General features: G+C 48.1%; 1 protein-coding gene across 1 annotated transcript in view; it reads left to right on the forward strand.

Moving 5' to 3' along the window:
• Nucleotides 1-22,663, forward strand: part of COL23A1 (collagen type XXIII alpha 1 chain) — a 308,363-nt gene that overhangs the window by 14,755 nt on the left and 270,945 nt on the right. The window contains exon 2 of the mRNA XM_035013904.1: nucleotides 7,529-7,595. Coding sequence (XP_034869795.1) covers nucleotides 7,529-7,595 — 67 coding nt within the window. The remainder of the gene's footprint in view (nucleotides 1-7,528; nucleotides 7,596-22,663) is intronic.

Raw genomic sequence — 22,663 nt, forward strand, 5'->3', positions numbered from 1 at the left:
TGTGTGATCTCCTCCCCTTGAGTGTAGGCAGAACTGTGATTATGATAGGATCACTCCCGGGACTGAGTTACCAATCAGTTGACTGAGTTCATTACAACATTTATCTTTGGTGGGCCTGACATAAGCAGGTGAGTCCTCAGAAGGGACTGGGCCCCTCCTGAAGTCAGAGGAATCTGAAGCGTGAGAGGGTGTGTGGAGGGGGCCACATGTCAAGGAACTGTGAGTGGCCTCTAGAAGCTGAGAGCAGCCCCTGGCCGGCAGCCAGCAAGAGAATGGGGCTCACAGACTGCAGGGAACCACATGAGCTTGAAAGAGGACCCAGAAGTCCAGAAAGAAACACTCAGCTGATGCACTGATTTTAGCCTCAGGAAATCATGAGCCGAGAACCAAACTTGTCTGTGTCCAGACCTTTGACCACAGAAACCCTAGTAAATATGTGTTGTTTCAAGCTGCTGATTTTGTGACAATTTGTTATGCAACAATTAAAAACTAATACAATTACTATTAACTAAAAAGACCAGGTCCAATTCCTTAGTAACAATATCCCACTATTCATCTAGGTGGACACAGCCCATATGTTTATCGACAGATGAATCGATGAACCAAGCACGGTATAGACACCCGATGCAATATTATTCAGCCATAAAAAGGAATGAATTGCTGATACATGCTACAGAGTAGATGAAGCTCAAGAACATTATGCTGAGTGAAAGAAACCAGATACAAAAGGTCATATATTATGTAATTCTGTTCCAGAATATGTGAATCCATAGAGACAGAAGGATCAGCAGCTGCCATGGGCTCAGAGAAGGGAGGAATGGGGAGCAGTTGCTTAGTGGGCACTGGATTTCCTTTCGGAGTCATGAGAATGTTTTGGAACTAGAAAGAGGGAGCTAGATAAAGGGGTAGTTGCACATGCCACCAACCGTTCACTTTAACCTTGTTCACTTTAATTTTATGCTGAGTGAACGTCACCTCAATTTTAAAAAAAGTAGATGTGTTATAGAAAATAACAAAGCTGTATCTTAGTGGGTCTTAAGGGACTTTGTGATTTCTTTTTTTACCCATTTTTTTAAGAAGGGAACTATAGACTTTATTCAGATCTCCCTGGTTTTTCCTCTAAAGTCCATTTCCTATCCCAGGACCCCACCCAGGATACCGCATTGCATTTCGTTGTCATGTCTCCTTGGTCTCCTCTGGTCTATGACAGTTCCTCAGTCTTTCCTTGTTTTCCATGACCTTGACAAATTTTGGACATACTGGTCAGGTATTTTGTAGACTGTCCCTCAGTTTGGGCTGCTCTTATGATTAGACTGGATTCTGAGGGCTTGGGAAGAATAGCACTGTGGTGGATGGCCATTGTCATGGCTCATGTCAGGGGTCCTTGATGTCACATGACCTATCGCTGGTGACATTAATCTTGACCACTTGGTTAACATAGTATCTGCCAGATTTCCACATTATAAAGTCACTATTTTCCTTTCTCTGCTTTTAGGAAGTGAGTGTAGCCTTCACTCAAGAAGAAGGGAATTTAGCTCCACCTCCTGCAGAGGGCATATCTACATATATTATTGGAAAATTTGTCTCTTCCCACTTACTTATTCAATCATTTATATCAGTATGAACTCATGGGTTTCTAACCTATTCTTTGGCTTATAATCCAATACTGCATTATTAATTTTGTTGCCTAAGTTGTTCCAGCTTTGGCCATTCTGAGCCCTTTCAGGTAGGTTTTGTGTTTCTTTGACATACTCTTCCCCCACCTCCTTTTTTCCAAAAAGGGCTTCCTTCCTTTCTGCCACTACAAGACACTTGAGGTTCATCTTGTATATTTCCTGTCCTGGGTCTAGAATCAGCCATTTCTCCAAGGAGCCCGGTTCCTTTTCTTGAAGAATGGTATTTAGACACCAAGACTCAGGTCCTGGGTATGCTTGCTGCTTCCAGGATGTCCTTGGTCGTAGGTCTCTGCACACAGCTAGCATATATATGCCTGAATATTCACTCCCCTATATATACATACCTATGATTATTTCCGTATGTCTCTTCCTGTGGACATTAGATGTGACCTTTAGTGGCGTCTCTGACTCATCCGGCACCACACGGATCATTCTGTCTTTCCCCCTTTGCATATTTATAACTTCTTTCTTGGACAGCAAGAAGCCTGGCTCTCATCACCCATAGTGTATTTACTCACTCGTTCAATGTTAATGTATACGTAAAGTAGTTTCAACATTGCTAACCTTTCAAAATTGCCCTCTTAATGCCCGTTGCCCAGTGAGAAAGTGAGAAACAACTTTCGTTGCTAGAGTACAGCATCTCTATATGGCTCCTTTTGTGTTGAGCCTGATAGTTCTCAATCAAAACACTGTTTTGCAAAGTTACTTAGGTCAGCTGCATGCTTTTCCCCACCACTTGCCTCAAGGTTATCTCACACAGTCTTAATGTACTTAGATTCATTATCACAGCCTACGTTTCATCCAGGGATTCTCCGATATCCTGGTTGATTTTTAAAGTAAATGTGTATCCGTTAACGTTCACTTTTTGTGACGTCCAGTCTATTGTTTTTTTTTTCAATATTTTATTTATTTATTTGAGAGAGAGAGAGAGAGAGAAAGCACAAGCAGGGGGAGCAGCAGGACGGGGAGAAGCAGACTCCCTGCTGAGCAGGGAGCCCGATGAGGGACTCGATCCCAGGACCCTGGGATCATGATCCGAGCTGAAGGTGGACGCCTAACTGACTGAGCCACCCAGGTGCCCCAGTCTTACTGTTTTTGACAAATGCACAGAGCTGTGTATCCAGCACCTCAGTGCCATACAGAACAGTTCCATCAGCCTCACACTGTCTCCTTGTGTCTCCTTGTACTTCACACCTCACATTCCTCAACCTTCAGCAGCCTCAGATCTGATTTCTGCCCTTTTCGTTCTGTCTGGCCTGGTGGTGGATCAAAACTTTTTGTTTGGTTGGTTGGTTGGTTGGGATATGAAGATTGTTTGTAAGCAGAGGTTGCCATGCTCTGTGATTCAAGTTGGTTGATAGCAGGATGCAGGTCCCACCCTGATGCTTATGTCTCAATGTTCTCATCCGTAAATGGGCATAATAATAAACCCCGCCTCGTGGTGGTGACGGGGGGGGGGGGGGGGGGGGGGGGGGGGGGGGGGGGGGAGAAGGTTCTTGGCAGGTCTGAATGAGGTAACAGCTGTTGGCACAGTGCCTGGCCCATTATAAGTAATCAGTAACTCAGTAATAATACTTTGTGTTTGTTATCCTCCTCATCTCCATGATGAGGTATTAAAAAAAGAATGTCAGAGGCCAGATCTCACTGTCCTCTTGGGATGCTGGGGCCATCGACAATGCACGCAGGGGCCCCTCCCTGTGGGGGCGGGAGGAGGCCAGAGGATTATTTCTGTAAAATGGTACTTGTGGTGCTAGAATCATCTGTCCATCATTCACAAATTATCCTTGGTGGGGAGACTTGAGGGCTTCATTTTGGTTCTTCTTTTACTTCCACGCTTTTTTTTTTTTTTTTTTTTTTAACTGTGAAGATGGTCTGACAACACAGCAGGGACTTCTAAAGAAGTCAATCTCAACAGCCAGGAGGGTTCATGTTTTGGTAGTTGCTGCCACCCCATGCCTAAATTTTTACACAGATAGAGACCTTTTATTTATGATATCATAAACATCCCCCCCTTGCTACATAGTGTTCCTAATGACATTTCACGAAATATGACAGTTTCATCAGGGGGCAGTTGGCCATCCTTTTCTAAATCACTCCCACTGTTTGGGGGGGAGGGGCACAAACTCATGCGTACTATTCTTTGCTCCTGCTGACTTTTATTTTCCTGAGATTTCTTCCCTAGAGCAGGAATCTTCTGTCAAAGAGGATAGGAATGGCTTTGTGGCTTTATTTGTCCCATTTTACAGAAATAAATAGGGACATCCTTCTACATGTATTAATCTATATTTCATCAAAATGCACTCGTTTGAGGCTGTGATCAGACATCTGGCGGAGCGTCCCAGACTAGTGCTCCCACAGGTCATTAGTAAATTTATCATCTAACAGTGTAATGCTTTTCTGAGAACCACGATTTCCCCTCCGCGCTCGCTGCCCCTCCCCCACCGCAAACTTCAAGTTCTCCTCTGTAGCTGGTGGAGGGAACGCTCCCAAAGTCTCAGGGTCTATTCTCTAAAAACTCCTCCTTTATTTACTTTTGGAGTCAGGACATGTTTGCATATGCAAAACCAGGACCATATTGTTTGCAGATGCGAGGGGTGCTGCCAGATAATTGAAGGCAAAAAAAAAAAAAAATTGAGGCCTTTAAATCATTTTTACAAACTTGGACACAAAAGAATATTTTCTTAGAATTAAAGAAGAAAAAGCGAAGCATGGAAATAAAGATTGTGGGATTGGGTTTCTAATTCAAAAGTTGTTCATAGCAGTGGCATTTCAAACCCACAGAAAGTTAGGGGCCTGGAGAGGGAGGATGCGGGGGGCAGGGGACTAGCAGATAAAACTGTAATCCGTGTAATCCAGAGAAACACCCGCATAGACGGAGTTAGAGTCAGCAACCAAACAAAACCTCGATCCCATTACGTTATGACCTCACCTACTAGCATTAACAATGAGGTTATTCCCCCCTCCCATAGTTTCCTGTTTAGTTTTTTATTTTACGATAAGAGCAGTTTGGAAGTAATTGTGCTTCCTATCAGTATTTGATAAAGCGTCCCCCCCTTTTAGGAGAGCGGCCCAGATGTGATCGGCTGTTAAAAGCAAATTGGTTTTTAGCCTTAAATGCTTTGGTTTCAAACAAGGAAGCGAGTGTGGCTTCTAGACCGTCTAGCCCTGATAAAAACAAATGAGAGCGTCTCACACAAATTGACGGGCATAAACGATGAAGGCTGGATTCGTTTGCCGTGTGCATTTTGAAATCTGTAATAGTCTCTGCAAATACAGTGGAGGGGAAGAAAGTGAGTTCTGAGATCCTGCTCCAGCCTGTATTCACATCAGCGGGCAGCATCCGTGCTCTGATCAGGATAGTGGGCTACAGGGCCTGCCCAGCTGGGGAGGGGGGGTGCTGGGGGGGGCGGGTTGTAGGGCTTGGGGGGTTGCTGTCTGCAGCTGCTAGTGGAGCTGTTCTCACCCACCCCCGGGAGGGGGGTGCCCAGGGCAGCTCTGGGGGTCTCTGGAGCCTGGGGCTGCCTGCACTGCTCCTAGGGTCAGTCTGGGCCAGGTTCTCCAGAGCAGAGGTACATGACAGGTAGGGGTCCAGTTGGGAGCTGGGAGCCTGCGTCCAGGAGCCTAGCCAGGTCCTGACTTCTGGGGCAAGCTGAGGCCTTGGGGAAGACTGGGGAGGTGCAGTGAAGATGGACAAGTCAGCGCAGCTAAAGGCAGCACCGTCTGCCCCCTGCCTGTCCGCGGTACTCCTGCCACGCAGCCTCTGCCTGGGGTGCATAACCACGTCCCTGTGTTCCGTCAAAACCTGCAGGCCTTCACCCCATCTCTGGTGGGCATCAGCCGCTGTGGCCCATCTGTAAAAGGAGGGCGCGGTTGGAAGTGTTGGCAGGTGGCCCGAGCTCCCGGTCCAGGGCTGCTCCAGCCAGAGGCAGACCGAGCTCAGCTGGAGTCCTCTCTCCTGTGCAAACTCCAGGCCTGGTGCTCAGGGGCTCAAAACTGGGGGTGCCCTTTGCACCTCCTCTAAAGCAGTGCTTTAAAAATAACAGTTTGGGGGGCGGGGGCCGCCTGGATGGCTCAGTCTGTAGATCGTGCGACTCTTGATCTCAGGGTTGTGAGTTCCAGCCCCACGCTGGGCACAGAGATGACTTAAAAAAAAGTTAAAAACAACAGTTTTATTTGCTTGCTGTCAAGGTATTTTAAATTTTTATTTATTTATTCTTATGGATAAAGATGACATTTTTTAAATGATTTATTTATTTATTTTTAGAGAGAGGAGAGAGAGGGAGCAAGCACAAGTGGGAGGAGCAGAGGGAGGGGGGGAATTTCACTCAGACCCTGTGCTGAGCACGGAGCCTGACGTGGGACTCGATCTCATGACCCTGAGATCACGACCAGAGCTGGAACCAAGAATCGGACGCTTAACCCACTGAGTCCCCCTGGGTATCCCCAGAAAGATTACATTTTTATGTTGAAATCTTCTGGTGGTAGTATCACATTTTGTCACTCAAGTTATCCCATTTGGGATTTGCTTTGTTTTGCTTTGAGGGAGATTTTTTTTTACGTGTTTGCTTCCTCGGGAAAGGTTAATACTTTATTTTTTCTTTTCTTTTTTTTTTTAATTTATTTATTAGAGAGAGAGAGCATGAGAGGGAGGAGGGTCAGAGGGAGAAGCAGACTCCCTGCTGAGCAGGGAGCCCGATGCGGGACTCGATCCTGGGACTCCAGGATTATGACCTGAGCCGAAGGCAGTTGCCCAACCAACTGAGCCACCCAGACGCCCCAATATACTTTATTTTTTCTTGTTAGGACTCAAGTTTTCACTTGTTTGGGAATTATGGGCCTGTCATTTCACTCTCCTCAACCTGGATTTGGGTTTGGGGATTAATTTCTTTTTTTTTCCAAGCGTGTCCCCTATGTGCGAGGCAGGAATGGCAATCCGGGCCTCCAGGCTTGCTCCGACTGGTCCATCAGGTGATGATTATGCCACAGCCGTACTTTGAGTTAGCATAATAGCAGAGCTGGGATGTTTGATCCCATTTCTGAGGTAATTCTTTCCCTTCCCCCAAATGTAGCACAGTCCATTGTTAAATGGTCTGAGCCAAATTTTCTAGGCCAAGGATCCCTGCTGGTGAGAAGGAAGGAAGATGTCATCAGGGCGGATTAGGTCTGGGCCTAGCGTCTGAGGCCCCATGGGCTGTGGGGGCTGCAGCAAGTGGGCCCGGGGTGTCCTGGGTTCGGATCCAATCTGAGGACCAAGGGTTGGCTGCCAAGGCCCAGCCTCCCTCTGCTCAGCCCTCCACTCTTCACACGGACTACATGGTCACTCTGACTTTTCTGGATTCGTGTTTGCAAATGTTGTAACTGGACGCCTGGGTGGCTCAGTCAGTGAAGCGTCTGCCTTCGGCTCAGGTCATGATCCTAGGGTCCTGGGATCGAGCCCCATATCGGGCTCCGTGCTCAGCAGGGAGTCTGCTTCTCCCTCTCCTCTTGCCCCTCCCCCTGCTTATGCTCTCTCTTTCTCAAATAAATAATAAAATAAAATCATTTTTAAAAATTTAAAAAAAAAAGAAAATGCTGTAACAGAGCAGAAACCTGCCACCTTCTTTTCATGGACTCCCAAGTGATTGCTGCATGTTTATTTTTGTTTCTCCTCTCATACTAAAACTATCTGTAGCACTGAACCCCCTTGTAAAAAAAAATATATTTATATGCCCAACAATGCCACCCCCCCGCCTCGCCGTCGATCTTTCCAATACATCGGTCTTTGCTGATTTTTCCACCTTTGCCCCTGTCCTCTCTCAAACTCATGCTCGTTTTTTTGGTTTTTTTCCCCCTCTCTTTTTTTTCTGGTTCAGAAGTTGGAGGGACTGGCCAAGCACCGGACAGTTCGAGAAGCGCCGACCGCCTGCGTCTGCCCACCAGGTAAGTGGATGTTTGATCCTTGTGGGCCCCTGACTACCCGAGGCCGGGCCTCCTCTCTCCTGTGTGCTTAGGACTGCCAAGCATGTGGTCAAGAGGCTGGCCCTGGGTTTCAGACCCATCCAGGGTCTTCCTTTCTATGTCTTCCCTGACAAGCTTACCAGTCAAAGATTCTAGCAAGGTTACCTGACCTGGTTTCATGAGGATGGTGGTGTGTTAGAAATGACTTGTAATGAAGGCGTAGATACTAAGAAAGTAACAGCCGTCCCATTTCAAAGACCAAGAAACAGGCCTCGACTATCCACACAGTATTAACATTGTGACCCCAGCTCTATTTCAGATACGACAGGAAGAATAAGGAATCTGGTGAATATAGGGTTTTTCGGTTTTGGTTTCTTCAGGTGGAGGTAGAGGAAGGAAGATGGGAACGTGGTCTGAATGATTCAGATAATCACGTCTGTCTTGGGTTTTGGTGGTGCAGCCAGGATGGCTGCGAATCAGACCAGGATCTGTGGATTCCCGATCCTTGTGGCTGAATCCTGAGTCCGATCAGGCCTTCTGATGGTCCTCATGGGAGCTTTGCACAGACCATCAGTGAGAATTTAGGTGTTGTGGCCTTGGCTCTGGTATTTTCTGGGTTAGAATTATCCTCTATCAAACAATGTGTCGTACCTTACCAGTGAATGAGTTGAAAATTGCAATACTTCTTAGACTTCCCACCATGCAGAACAAGGTGGAGAACACAGGAGCTGAGCCCCGGGGCCCTTGTCCTTGCCATCACTCCATCCACTAGTCGAGTTGTCAGGCTTTTCTCAGTCCACTTCAGCTGGCCAAGACACACAGTTCCTGGAAAATGATCATCTCCATGTATTGGGAGATGCCCTGGGATCTCTGCAGAGGTGAACTTCACGGTGTGAAAATTCACTCAGGGAGGATTTTATGGGCCAGCTTGAGTTAGTCTTCAAGAGTACCTCCAACATTTTAAGAGGAGGGAAAAGGACTTGACAAGCAATGACATCATATTAGCAGATCAGGAAGTCAGACTTTGTGATTCAAAGGGTGGGGGAACCAGATACACAGATGAGTTTTTGGACGATCTGCAAAATACATAGAACAGGGATGATTCCTCTTGTGTTTCTTTGTATTTTTTTTTTCCTCCTCTTTCTGAGTGCTGTATGGATGTCAATTCATGTGAGTTATGTGGAGAAGTATTTTTTAAACTGGGTGTCACAAAGCGTTTGTAGGATATGAAATCAGTTCCGTGGGTTGCAGCCAGTGTTTTGAAATTTTGAACTAGCTGTGGACTGGAATAAAGACACATTGGAGTGAAGTTTTTGTTTGAGCTATTTATATTTGGAGTATATGACCTGGATGGTGATTGAAATGCGTTTCCTGCTATGCGTTGCTGACCGGAAGTTTGAAAGTCCTAGATACAGATGATGGGGAGAGAAGGAGAAGGAGGCAGTGAGGGGGTGCAGAGCTCCTGAATAAATCTGAGCCAGGGACAAATCTTGGTCTGCTGCTTATTAACTCTCAGGGTCTTTATCAAAAATGAATAACAATATGGGAGTGGGCTCCGTAGACTTGAGATTCGTATTTGAGTATAGGTCAAAGCCCATGACCCGGAGACAGTCCTGTGATCTGCCTTCCCTTGGGGGTCCTGAACCACCAACAGAGGCTCCAAGAGGGTCCCAGGGAAGACTCTGGGGGCTAAAAGGCTGGTCAGAACCCCCAGTCCCGCTGGAGGGGGTGCCCTGCTGGGTGTCGGCGCTGTGCTTCTGTTGTCAGAGGGACTCATGGCTGCCTTCAAGCTGTCCTGGGAGGTGTCCTCAGCATGGTCATGTGGCCAGTGTGGCCAGGCCCTGATGCACACCCATGTCCACACCTGCTTTCTCCCCGTCACCTCGAGCTGGAGGACTCACTTGAGCCCTTTGGACCAGAGACCTTCATTGATGCAAAACCCCGTAGGCTGGACATTCTGCCTGTCATAAAAAGGACAGAGGCCTTTTTTTTCCAAGCACTCGAAACCAAACTGACTCCCTTTCTTCCGGGCTCTGATCTGTCCTGCAGACTTTTGGAGTCTGGACCTGCAAACTGCCCTCTGTAGCTTGGGGCCCCATCTGATTTGAGATACTTGCAGATACCCCCTCCTGCCCACCCAGTTCCTTCTCACGGCCTGGAGACTGTGTGATCTTTTGTCAGATCCTAGGAGGTCTGATAAAACAGATAAGCGAGGCCAGAGAAGGGAGAGACTCTTCTATGTGTTGCCCATTGTGAAGCGGGCCCTCAGAGGGAGTCGTGGAGCCAAGAAGGGGGCAGGCCTCCTGCCAGAGCCAGGGGCAGGAGGCCTGGCAGGGCTGTGCCCTGAGCTGGCCCCGTGACCTCGGGCAAGGGAGGGGCCTGCGCCTTGCCCCTCTCATCTATAAAATGGTGTAGAGGGTTGAATGAAGTCATCCAGGATTCAGGATGGGCCCTAAGTCCAATAACAAGTGTCCTTATCAGACAGAAGGGAGAGATTTGAGACACAGAGACACACAGTGGAGGCCTTGGGAGGACCGAGAATGATGCATCTATAAGCCCAGGAGGGCCAAGGCTCACCCACAGCCACCAGAAGCTGGAGAGGGGATGTGGAGGGGATTCAGAAAGAACCAGCCCTGGTAGCACCTTGATTTTGAACTTCTGGCCCCCAGAACTGCTAGAGAATCCGTGTCCTGTCATTTTAATCCACCTCGTTTGTGGCAATTTGGTGTGGCAGCCCTAGGAACTGAAAGTGGGCTGGGATGCAAATCACCCAGAGGACCCTGAGGTTGCGGAGGGGGAGGATCAAGATTGGGAGCCCCCCTCCCCCATGCCGCCCTTTCTCATTCACCTGCCCAAAGTAAAGTTTAAAAGTGGTCATTTTTGCATAGGAAATGGTGTATGATGTGATTAAAAAAAAAAAAAAAGCTCAAGTACTGCTAAAGATTACCTGCGAAGAGTAATTCCCCTTCCCCGTTCTCCCCAGTTCTCCTGCTCGCCTTTCTAGAGGCCCTACCTGTCCTAGAGCAGAACTTTCTGTGATGTGGAGGTGGGCGATATCCTGTGAATTCAGCAGCCGCTCGTGGCCACGTGTGCTGCTGAGCCCTTGACACGTGGCCAGTACCAGCGAGGAACTGAATTTTCAAATTTTTACTTAATTTGAATTTCAACTGCCACATGTGGCTAGTGGCTTTGGTTTCGGGCGGCCAGGTTTTTGAGGTAGTTTATGTATATTTCAGACCGCCGCCAGGCCTGGGGGTGTCGGGCTGGATGGACAGGAGCCCCACAGTCTGCTGGGGGAGGCTGCCCTCAGAGCGGCAATTCTAGAATATTGCAGGAAGGGCTCTGTAGGGGTGTCCCCCTAGCTGTCCTGTGGCAGAGGAAGGCACAAGCACAACCCGGCCCCACTGCGCTCAGAACAGTTGTGACCCAGGAGCATCCTAACGGAGGGGCTTATCCTTGGAGCTGGAGAGCCCTGGGTTTGACTCGACTCTGCCGTGTGGTCCGGTCCAGCATGTCCTGCGGGATGGGCCACTCTGGTGTTAAAAGTGCTTGCTTTAGCTAACTCTCCTAATACCTATCGCTAAATTCACTGCTGTGCCTGGAGGATGGGCTGCATTGATTGGCCAGGTCTGGGTCACGTGCCTGTTCTTGAACCTGGGGGAACGCCTCGTGGGGTGAGTTGACCCTGCCAGAGCCATGTGGGCTAAGAACAGGCAGGGTACTTACCATAAGGAATATTCCCAGGGTGCCGTTCCCAGAAGAAGACAAAATGGATTTAGCAGGGTAGTCATAAATAAGAGCTTACCACTCCGGGGGCGGCCTGCCAGCCCTGTCCAGGGGGCCCTCAGCTGGGGACTGTAGACAGAGTCTGGGTTTGACCAGAGGCTGGTCTCCACTCCGGGCACAGAGGGGTCTTTTCCCTCTGTTGAACTTGTCCAACAGTCAGCCTGGCCCAGTGACCAAGCGCTTGGATTCTGGACCCAGACCGCCCGGTTCAAATCCTGTCACTCACCAGCTCCATGACCTTGGACACTCACCCACTTATCCTTCTGCTGCCTCAGTTTCTCATCTGTGAAATGGGGTTTCCAGTAGTAGCGACATCATAGGATTGTCCCAGGGATTGAGTAAGTTAATGCATGTAAATTGTTTCGAACAGGACCTCTGTTGCTTCCTGAGAGTGAGTGAGTTGTGGTTACCATTAACTCAGATCCACAGTCCCCAGGCTGATCCAGACCCACCCGCGCAGCCTGTTACCTTCTTGATTTTCGCTGATGTCCGGCCGGGCCGCCAGAGAGAGATGGGGAGAGGAGATTTGAAGTTAGCGGTTGTCTGGGAATATTCTGGAGGGAAAGAACAAAGGCTTGGCAGACCAAATTGGCATGTTCTTTGGGGACGTGGGTGAGAAAAAGCTGGCGACAGAGCCCAGGAGGGAGAGAACAGGAAGGGAACAGGAAACGTAACCGGTGAGCTCCAGTCAGCCACTAAAAGGCATCCAGAAGGATGAGTGTAAAGCCTGGGGCTCTGCCCCCTTCACACAGTTCACACTGGTTTCCACCCCGGGCTCCACCTGCCCTGGAAGTTTGTTAGGAATTTTTCAGAAAAGTAGCAATACTTTTCTTTTTCTGGCCCTGCTATATCCTTGCAAAATATACCAGAGATGCTGCATGGGGTTTCTAAACGATGTGCACCGATGAACAGATTAATCAGAATTAGAAATGCATGGCTCTGTCTGAGCGTTTGGCAGTTTGAGCAGAGGAGTGAAATCCTACAGAGAGCAGGAGAGCGTGATGTTGAACCTGATACATTTCATGGATAGTTTACAGCAAATGTTACAGAGTGGAACAGAGGTACAAGTTACATTGGTTCGGCCTGTTCAGTTGTTGGCATAGGAAAGAGTTTAGTGAAGGAATTATTATTCCCCCTTTTGAATTATTTATTCAGAGAATTTTAAAAATAACACTTTTTTTTAACCTGTTAGATCCTAGTTGGCTGGAAGTTATGATATAAAACAGCAGCTTGATGGCAGTTCTCCCGCTACGTCAGACTGCACAGAGTTGAAGGAGTTAATTTGTGTGCCTGATCTTGTTTGCTTGGTTGTTGGCTGGAACACTCTGGAGGATGGTCTCTGGTGCCCACTCCATTATGCCTAGATATTTGTTCCTTCTTTCATTCATCTCTCCCTACCCCTGTTTTGTGCTTTTCCTATGGGCAGTATTGACAAAGATTAGGAGAGGCATGGCCAACGGAGCCTGTCATTGGGAGGTCATGGGGCAGAATCAAGAACCTGACCATCCTAAGAATGGGAAGAGCCTGGAGAGAAAAAAAGTCTTGTAGGAACAGAAAAAAAGAAGAAGAAGAAGGGAGAGATCATCTCAGATCAAGAGGACCTGGGCAGGGGGAAGATGATAGCCGGGCAGGGTTTTGAAAGACTGTTTGGCATCTCAGCCAGCTGGGACAGGGGACACATTCCACGATCCCACCCTTCTGAGCAGAGGCAACGGGGCGCTCTGTTTGGTTGGAAGGTGGTCGTGGGAGGTGAGGGGGTGGGTCCTGGTTAGAGAGGGATGTGGGTGTTATGCCAAGGGAGGACACAGCTGAGGGAATGTCTGTAGAGTTCAGCATTAAGAGGACCCCAGACACAGCACGGAGTAAGGACCAGAAGGCAGATTTGGTTCCAGCAGAGAAGCCCCCTGGAGAGGGTGCTCAGGGTGGGGAATGGTCTTTGTCTTGTTCCCTGCCGGGTCTCCTGAGCCTAGAATGGTGCTGGGCACGCAAAGGAGGGACGATGCGCGTTTGCTGGATGACTTCCGTGGAGGAGAGGTCGTGAGAACTTGAATGGCAGGGAGCAGCTGCAGGAGGCACGGGGCCACGTGGTGGACGGAACTCACAAACAGGATGGATGGGCACAGGAGGGGACAGAGGTGCCTGAGGCTATGGAGGGGGGGGGCGATGCCCTGAGCAGAGACAGGAAATCCCCGAAGAGGGATTTGGAAGGGAAGATGGTAAGCGTGGTTTTGGACAGTGAGTGGCTTCATGAACCAATTAGCAGACCCACTGATGGATGGGAGAGGCTAATTAGAGGTCTTCTCTGAGGGCATCGTCCAGCTACCCTGAGTCTGCTAATTACGAAATATACCATGTCCCTTAAGTAAAGTCTTGGGGTTTAACTATGTGCTGTCCGCTGAAATTTGGAGATTTTCTTGTGACCACCAGAGGGAGCCCACTATATTCATTAAATTCTATAGAAATTTAACGGGAATTTAAAAGCAATGGATAATTAGGGTTGGTTTTTTTTTTTTTTAAATGACTGGAAAGCACCCAGAAGTGAGACATAAAGCCAAGCACCCACTCTGGTGTTTTTTCTACTAAAATGGAAGATTCCTCAGAATTTTCCAGAAGATTCCAGAAGCAAGTGGTTTCCTGGAAGCTGGGATAAATTATGGGAAAGGTAAAACAGCCATCAGCGAACGCATTCCTGGAACACCTGCCCCACCCACCCAACATTTATTGAGCGCCATCTGGTTTTATTGTAGCTGAGAATCCTGAAGCTGTGGGAAGAGAGGACTCAAAGTGTCTTGACCTCAGCTTGGCCAACTCTTTGCCAAATATTGGATGACAGGTGCAACTTTTCACTGCATGGGGTGTCATGTAACTTTGGAGGTTAGGATTATTAAATGTCCCACAGATCAGGAGTCGCTCACGTGGTGGCATTGCCTTTTCTCAGGGTAAGTTCAATGGGATCATCATATATGGCTTCTCACCTTACACCGTATGCCAAAGTATATTCCGCATGGATGGAAGACTTAAATGTGAAAAATGAAACGATGGAGGGCAAGACAAAAATACAGTAGGTCACTGAAAAAAATTGTGAGGAAGAAGCAGATTTTCTAAATGTTGAAGTCAGAAACCATAAGGCAGTGGTTCTCAACCAGGGAAGATTTAGCCCCCGGGGAAGTTTTGGCAATGTTCAGACGCATTTTGGTTTGTCTCAACGTGGGGTGTGGTGGGATGCTACCAGCATTGAGTGGATGGAGGGCCAGGGATGTGGCTAAACATCCTGCAAGGTACAGGAAAGCCCCCAACACAAAAAAATGACCCTTCCTCAAATGTCAGTGGTGTCGAGGCTGAAAAACCCTGCCATACTGTAAAATAGTTTTGTAAATATTTTAAGCTTAAAGCTTACATTTTGAGTGCCTAGGTAGCTCAGTCTGCCTTCAGCTCAGGTCATGATCCCAGGATCCTGGGATCGAGTCCCACATCGGGCTCCTTGCTCAGCAGGGAGGCTGCTTCTTCCTCTCTCTCTGCTGCTCCCCCTGCGTGTGCTTTCTTTCTCTATCTGACAAATAAATAAATAAAATCTTTAAAAAAGCTTACAGTTTCTGCATAGAAAATCTCACCTTAACAAAGTTTAAAGATAAATAAAAAGCTGAAAAAAATTCAACATATACAGTAAATGTATAGTTAATATTCATGAGATGTAAAACGTTCTTGCGAAAGAATAAGGAAAAGTCAAATATTTTAGTGGAAGAATGGGCAAAGAATATGAATGAAAAATACAAATGGTGACACTTCCCTTCAGGGGATACTTATGGGGCACCCACTCTGTGCCAGGCACTGCTGAGGGCACTTGAAAAGATCATCTGTCATGAATAAATTGTGGAAATTCCCAGTAAAATGAGATATTGTTTTCAGGGATCAGATTGATAATGTTTACATTGTTTTGATCTTTCTCGTGGGCAGTTGTTGCCGATGAAGTCCAAGGGCAGTCAGCTGGAGAATTCTCTCTTGTTTGGGAATTCGGTCCTCTTGTTCTCTTCAGGCCTTCAACTGACTGGATGAGGCCCACCCACATTATGTAGGACTATCGCTTTCCTCCAAGTCCACCTATTTGAGTGTTAATCTCATCCAAAAAAAATCCTCACAGAAACATCCAGAATAATGTTTGGCCACATATCTGGGCACCAGGATCCAGCCAAGATGACCCATGAAATTACTGTCACACCTTCATCTCTTATTCTCTTGGGGTTCTCCTCATCCCCGCCCCCCAGCTCTCTCTCCAGTCAGTTATCTTACCTGCTTCCCATATGTTGACGACTCCTCCCTACACCATCCATCCACCACTGCCTCCTCCAGACCCTCATCGGCTCTTGTCCTTTCCAGACCTTCCTCAGGACGGGGGCAAAGTGATGTTCCGTTTCAGAGCCTTCCATCGTTCTCCACCGTCTTTAGGATCGAGTGTGCAATCTGTGTCTTGGCATTTCTCCATGGGATTCCTGCCTCCTTCCCTGCACCCATCTCTCACATCATATCACCTTCCTATCTCAAATCCTATGCCCTGGGGAACAACTTAGTTTCGCAACCAGAACCTGCATGTTGTTCCTCTGCCTGAAGTCACTCTCCTCCTGGTGGTTCTCCTGGAAGAATCCATCCACATTCTTTCTTCAGGATACGCTGGCTGCACGGTGGGCTGGTAACAGACCCTCCACGGGTGTTGGCTGGGGTGGCAGGAAACAAGGACAAACTCAGCCCTTGCAAAGGGAGCACGCAGAACTCAGCTCTTTCTGTAAATACATTTGGGTGATTTGCAGCATGACAGACTGTTCCAGGATGGTTTCAGGGAAAGGCTAATAAAATCTATTAAGGAAGTTGCCAGGGCTGACACTGTCCTTCTGGAATTCTACCCTGTCCAGGAGCTGGGTAGCTTCTCGCCCCCCTCCCCCCCGCCCCCCGCCACCATGGGAAAGCCCCTTCGAGGGGTGTTGGCCTCCTTTTTGTTTTTAAACTTGATACTGACTCTCTTTCCATTCTTTCCAGTGTTTTCTCCCCTTGGCTTTTTCTCCTTGCTCACTGAAGCTTCCCTCTGACCAGGGCTTGGCTCGGCTGAGCTCTGAGTTGGACCCGGGTCTGATGATTGGAAGCATTTGTGTTTGGTTTGGCGCTGGCCAGGGTCCCTCCCTGTGAATCAGATCCGCTCCTGCCGCCTTGCCTTGGGGCACTTGCAGCTCTGTGTCTGAAATATAGTCCCTACCAGGGAACACTTAAGAAATAGCCTTCCTGGGGGCGCCTGGGTGGCTCAGTCTGTTAAGCATCTGCCTTGGGCTCAGGTTGTGAGCTCAGGGTCCTGGGATCGAGCCCCGCATCAGGCTCCCTGCTCAGTGGGGAGTCTGCTTCTCCCTCTGCCTCTGCCCCCCATTCATGCGCTCTCTCTCTCTCTCTCAAATAAATAAAAAAATCTTTAAAAATGTGTAGACAAGACCACATGCCCCTGGGAGGGTGGGGGCGGCAGGTGACTTGGAGGCGGGGTGGGGAATGTACCGGAGCTGTGGCACCCACAGAAGGACCGGACAGTGACTGTACCCCTGAGCGTCACTGCCTGTCACGCAGGTGGGAACAGAGGCGGGCTGTGTTGGCCCCGGTGCTCGCTGAAGGTCAGTGGTGTACAGGAGTGGCGCACTTACTAGGGGACTGTGGTCCTCCGAGTGTCCAGGGAGGGTCTGGCACTGGTCTTAACACTTTCTCAGGGAATGTATGTATGGGGGGCGGGGGGCATGACAGGACACAGGGGGCTGCTTCCTGAGGAAGGTGAGGAGTGACTGCCCCCCTGACCCTGCACCCACCAGTAGGACTTGGGCTTAATTTCCAGGATGACAGGTAGTGCCTTCTATCCACCCCCATGCCTGTTTGCTCCCCAAAATGTACATCCTCTCCTCTTGCCTCCTCCCCGCTTGGGACCCGGGAGCCCCATCAGGAGGGGTCTGTGAGGGCCATGCTCTGCTACCTGGACACTGGCCCCTTCTCTGCTTGTGGGGTGGGGTAGGTTGCACGTGGGGGTCTTGCGGGGGCATGAACTCAGGAGGGAGGGTTTACGGGAGGGGTAGTTTGCAGGAGGGTGAATGCAGGGGGGTTGCTTTGGTGGAAGAAGGTAGAGGTGAGGGAGGGGTGAGAGAGGGGGGAGTGACTGGTGAACTCAGGTGTGTCTGCTCTGTCCCCACCAGGAGTGGGGCTCTGAGCCCTTCAGGCTGGTGCCGAGTCCTCTGCCCAGAATCTCCCCCAGCCCCCAGGGCTGACTCACTTGGTCGCCAGGGCACCTCTTGATGATGGAGTGCCTCCCTTCCTACCTAGAATGGACTGTTTGCTTACTCCTGAAGGTCCCCACCTCCCCACAGGGCCCCCTTCTCCAGTCTTCTTAGCACACTGCCCTCCTTTTATTAAAAAAAAAAATTATTATCATAAAAGCAAGCTGTGCTTCTTAAAATTACCCCCCCCTCAAAAACAACATAGATCTGAAGTTCAAAGAAAAGTCTCCCTTGTCCCCTGCTGCCCACCTCCCCACCCCCTCCAGTCCCATTCCTTGGATGTAAATATTTTACAAACGCACACATTTGAACTCTTGCAGAAATAAAATAATGTGTGGTATTCTGCACTTTTTTTTTGTCTTCTCAATTTGAAGCTACAGTTCTGTCAGTCCAACCTGCATGGGCTCCAGGGGCCCCTGGCCACACTTCCGTGGGGACCCGTTCAAATAAACAGCAACCCGTGACTCCAGGCAGGGAGCTGGGGCAGCTTCCCCGCTTTTCCCTCTGCCTTCCTGGACCCTTTCCAACAATTCCTTCCACACCGGTGGCTTTCACTCTTTCCAGTGCAAAAGTCTCCCTTCCTGTCTCTGGCTCCTTCTGCTTCTGGCAGCAAGAAAGGGGGTGAATATGCACGCCGCTAATATTCTGGGTCTCTGCAGCCCTTAGTAGCTTTGGTCACCGTAACATCAACAGATCTGTCCCTCCTCCGATGTCTGCCTCATTATTTGTCGTAACTTTTTGTCCAGATAGAACTTACCATAGCCCAAGCGCATATCCTAAATTTGCAGCTCCGTGAATTTGCAGACAGCACACTCCTGGGTCCCAGGCAAGGAACAGTGCATGACCCACCCTCCAGAGACCACCCCCGCCCCCACAATTGCCCCCGGGGGATGGGGGGTGACTCCTATCCCAATTTCTCACATAGCAGACTAGCTTTGCCTGGTTTTGTACTTTACGCGAATGGTATCACACCGTATAGATTCGTTTGTGTCTTTCATGGAGCTGGTTGAGATTTGGCCATTTTGCCGCATGTGGTTGTGGATTGCGCATTTATTCATTTCACTATTTCACTGCTGTTGGGTGTTTGGACAGTTTCTGGATTTGGGGTTCTTCTGAGCGGCGCTGCTATTTAATTAATTAATTAATTAATTTTTAATTTTTAAAATTTAAATTCAATGAACATATAGTGTATTATTAGTTCCAGAGGTAGAAGTCAGTGATTCCTGAGTCTTATAAAACACCCAGTGCTCATTACATCAAGTGCCTTCCTTACTGCCCATCACCCAGTTACCCCATCCCCCCACCTGCCTCCCCTCCAGCAACCCTCAATTTGTTTCCTATGGTTAAGAGTCTCTCACGGTTTGTCTCCCTCTCTGATTTTGCCTTCGGCTGCTCTTTGAAATGATAATAGTTTTGGAAATGTGTTTTCTGTTTGTTGCCGAGAATTCTTCATGTGGCTCCTATTTCCAGGGGCCTTGGCATCTCCGAGTAACGCTTAATAGGTCAACAGTCTTTAGATTTTCTGCGTAGTTTCTATCATCTTGTCTCCAAACAGAGTTTTATTTATTTCCTTTTCTGTGCCTTTTATTTCCTTTTACTGGACTCACTGCTCTGGGTCAGATCTTCCCTTGTGCTGAATAGAAGGATTCTCAGTTCTGGACCAGGCATCCCGTTTCATAACCGAGCTCGGAAAACACGAAGTACAACCATTGCTTTAGGGTTTTTGCAGATATTAATCAGGTTAAAGAAGTCTTCTTTTCTTAGTTTACGGAGAGATTTGTTTGTTTGTCTTTTTAAGTTAGGATTGGGTGTTACAACTTGTCCGGTGACATTTCTGCATTTATGAGCTGATCGTAGGATAGCTCTCCTTTTTTTTTTCCTGTCAAAACAGTGAATTACATTGATTGATTTTAGAACATTAACTGCTCTGGGCATCCTGGAAGAAACCCTGCTTGGATGGGGTATGTGATTTTAATATGTTGCTGGATCCAATCTGCCAACATGGTGTTTGGGGATTTTGCATCTGTCTTTGTACGTAGAGAAATGGCCTGGAAGTTTCCTTTTCCTCTCTTGTCAGGTTTTGGTATCAAGGTTATGCTGGCCTCATAAAATGAGGTGGGAAATGTTACCCCCATTTCTTCTGTCTGGGAGAATAGTGTAAGATTTAGCGTTGCTCCCTTCTTCAATGTTTGGGAGAAGTCACTAGTCAAAACATCCAGATGTAGGATTTTCTTAAGGTTTTATTTTTTATTTATTTTTTAAGATTTTATTATTTATTTATTTATTTGACAGAGAGAGACACAGCGAGAGAGGGACCACAAGCAGGGGGAGCGGGAGAGGGAGAAGCAGGCTTCCTGCGGAGCAGGGAGCCTGATGCGGGGCTCTATCCCAGGACCCTGGGATCATGACCTGAGCCGAAGGCAGATGCTTAAAGACAGAGCCACCCAGGGGCCCCTTTCTTAAGGTTTTAAATAATTAATTCATTTGTTTTAATAGCTGTAGGACTCTGCCTCGTTATGTCTTTTTTTTTTAATTTATTTATTTGAGAGAGAGAGAGCAACCAAGAGAGAGAGAGCGAGTAAGCATGAGCAGGGCTGGGGGGAGGGGCAGAAGGAGAAGCTGACTCCCCTCCACCACCCCGAGCAGGGAGCCCGATGCAGGACTCGATTCCAGGACCTTGGGATCATGCCCTGAGCCAAAGGCAGACGCTTAACCATCTGAGCCACCCAGGCGCCCCTTGTTATGTCTTTATAATAGCTTTATTAAGCTGGAACTCACAGGGGCACCCAGCTGGCTCAGTCAGAAGGGCATGCAACTCTTGGTCTCAGGGTTGTGAGTTCGAGTGCCCTGTCAGGTGTAGAGATTACTAAAAAAATAATTTAAAAAATATTTTAAAAAGAAGAAAAGATGGAACTCACAAACCATATAATTCGTTTGTTTAAAATGTGTGATTCAGGGCATCTGGGTGGCTCAGTCGTTAAGCATCTGCCTTCGGCTCAGGTCATGATCCCAGGGTCCTGGGATCGAGCCCCACATTGGGCTCCCTGCTCAGTGAGCCTGCTTCTCCCTCTCTCTCTGCCTGCCGCTCCCCCTGCTTGATGCTCATCTATTTTTTGTCTCTCTCTCTTTTGCCTCTTCTGGGCATTTCCTATAAATGGAATCCTAATGATGTGGCCTTTTGTGTCTGGCCTCTTGTATTTAGCATAATGTTTTCCAGGTTCACCTTCATGTGGCGTGCACCATACGCCATTCCCATTTAAGGCCGAATAATACTCCATCGCGTGGATATACCACATACTGTACATCCCTTCACCCATTAATAGACATCCGGGTTTCCGCTATCTGACTATAGTGGATAGAGCTGCCACGAACATTTGCGTACACGTTTTTGTGTGATCATGTGTTTCCATTTCTCTAGGCTATATACTCAGGAGTGGAATTGCTGACTCACAGGCTTCATTATTTTTTATTGCAAAACCATAACACACATATACCAAAGAGTATTTAACAACTGCGTTATGGATGTGCCTTTACGATGTTTGCATTCTTGCTGTTGAACTGTGCTCCAGGCCCTGCTACTCAAAACACCGCTTGCCAGTGGGTGCTGGCCTAGGAACCGTTTGCTATAGGCCTGTAACAAGATTAGGATAGAAACTGAGAGAATTTGGAAACCTTTATAGCAATTGAAGTGGTAATTTTATGTCTGTTGAATCTAATAATAAAAAACACGGGCGAGGACTTTCATGTTTTTGGTTTTAAAAATTTTATTTTCTGCTGCATCATTTTATTGGATTTACCCAAAGCCCTGGCCCCTGATGAGCTGGAAGTCAGGATGAAAAACATGGCTGGCCCTCCCTCACAGGTCGGGTGGTGCGCCTCCTTGCTCATGTGTTTCTGGACAAATTGTTCTGAGAAGTGCAGCTGCTAGACCAAGGCCACAGGCTGAGAAGTGACAAAGCCATTTGGGATGCGGTGGTGGGAAGGGAGGAAGAGCTCCCATTTCAGGTCCTCTGCGCTAATGATGATGATAAATGGTCAATCAGACGGATGGATACACAAATGTGCAGTGGACCCTTGAACAAAATGGTTTGGACCGTGCAGGGCCATTGATCTGCAGCAGAGCACTGAAAATACATTTTCTCTTTCTTATGATTCTCTTCATCACATTTTCTTTTCTCTCACTTTATTGTAAGAAGCCTGGGTGGCTCAGTCGATGAAGCATCCAACTCTTGATTTCAGCTCAGGTCATGATCTCGGGGTCGTGAGATCGAGCCCCACGTGGGGCTTCATGCTCAGTGGGGAGTCTGCTTGGGATTCTCTCTCTCCCTCTCCCTCTGCCCCTCCCCCCTAAAATTAATATGATATATAATACAATTTAACTTACAAAATATGTGTTCATTGACTTCATTATCGGTAAGGCTTCCGGTCAACAGCAGGCTATTAGTTGTTAAGCTTTTGGGGAGTTAGAAGTTACACGCAGGTTTTTGAGTGCACAGGGGTTGGTGCCCCTAATGCCCATGCTGTTCAGGGCTCAACTATGTACATGTATTTCAGCCTCAAAAAGAAAGGACATTCTGACACTCGATACCACATGGATGAACCTCGAGGACTCTGTGTGGAGTGAAGTAAGCCAATCACAACAGGATAAAGACTGATTCCATGTGTACAGCACACTTAGAGGAGTCAAGTTCACAGAGACAGAGAGTAGACTGGTGGCTGCCAGGGGCTGGGAGAAGGGAGGACGGGCAGGTGACTGATGGGGACAGGGTTTCAGTTCGGATGATAATGGTTGCACAGCCGTGTGAATGGACTTCAGGCCACTGAGCTGCACACTTAAAAATGGTTATGAGGAAAAGAGAGATGAACTCTTTCTCTAACCTGTGAGCACACAGCAAGGCTGTGGAGGGAGAGGGAGTTCTGGTCTCTTCCTCTGCCTCTAAGGGCACTAATCCTATCATGCTGATGACCTCACAT

This window comes from Mirounga leonina, unplaced genomic scaffold (genome assembly GCF_011800145.1).
Source record: "Mirounga leonina isolate KUSES-001 unplaced genomic scaffold, KU_Mleo_1.0 Mir_168, whole genome shotgun sequence".
NCBI lineage: Eukaryota > Metazoa > Chordata > Mammalia > Carnivora > Phocidae > Mirounga > Mirounga leonina.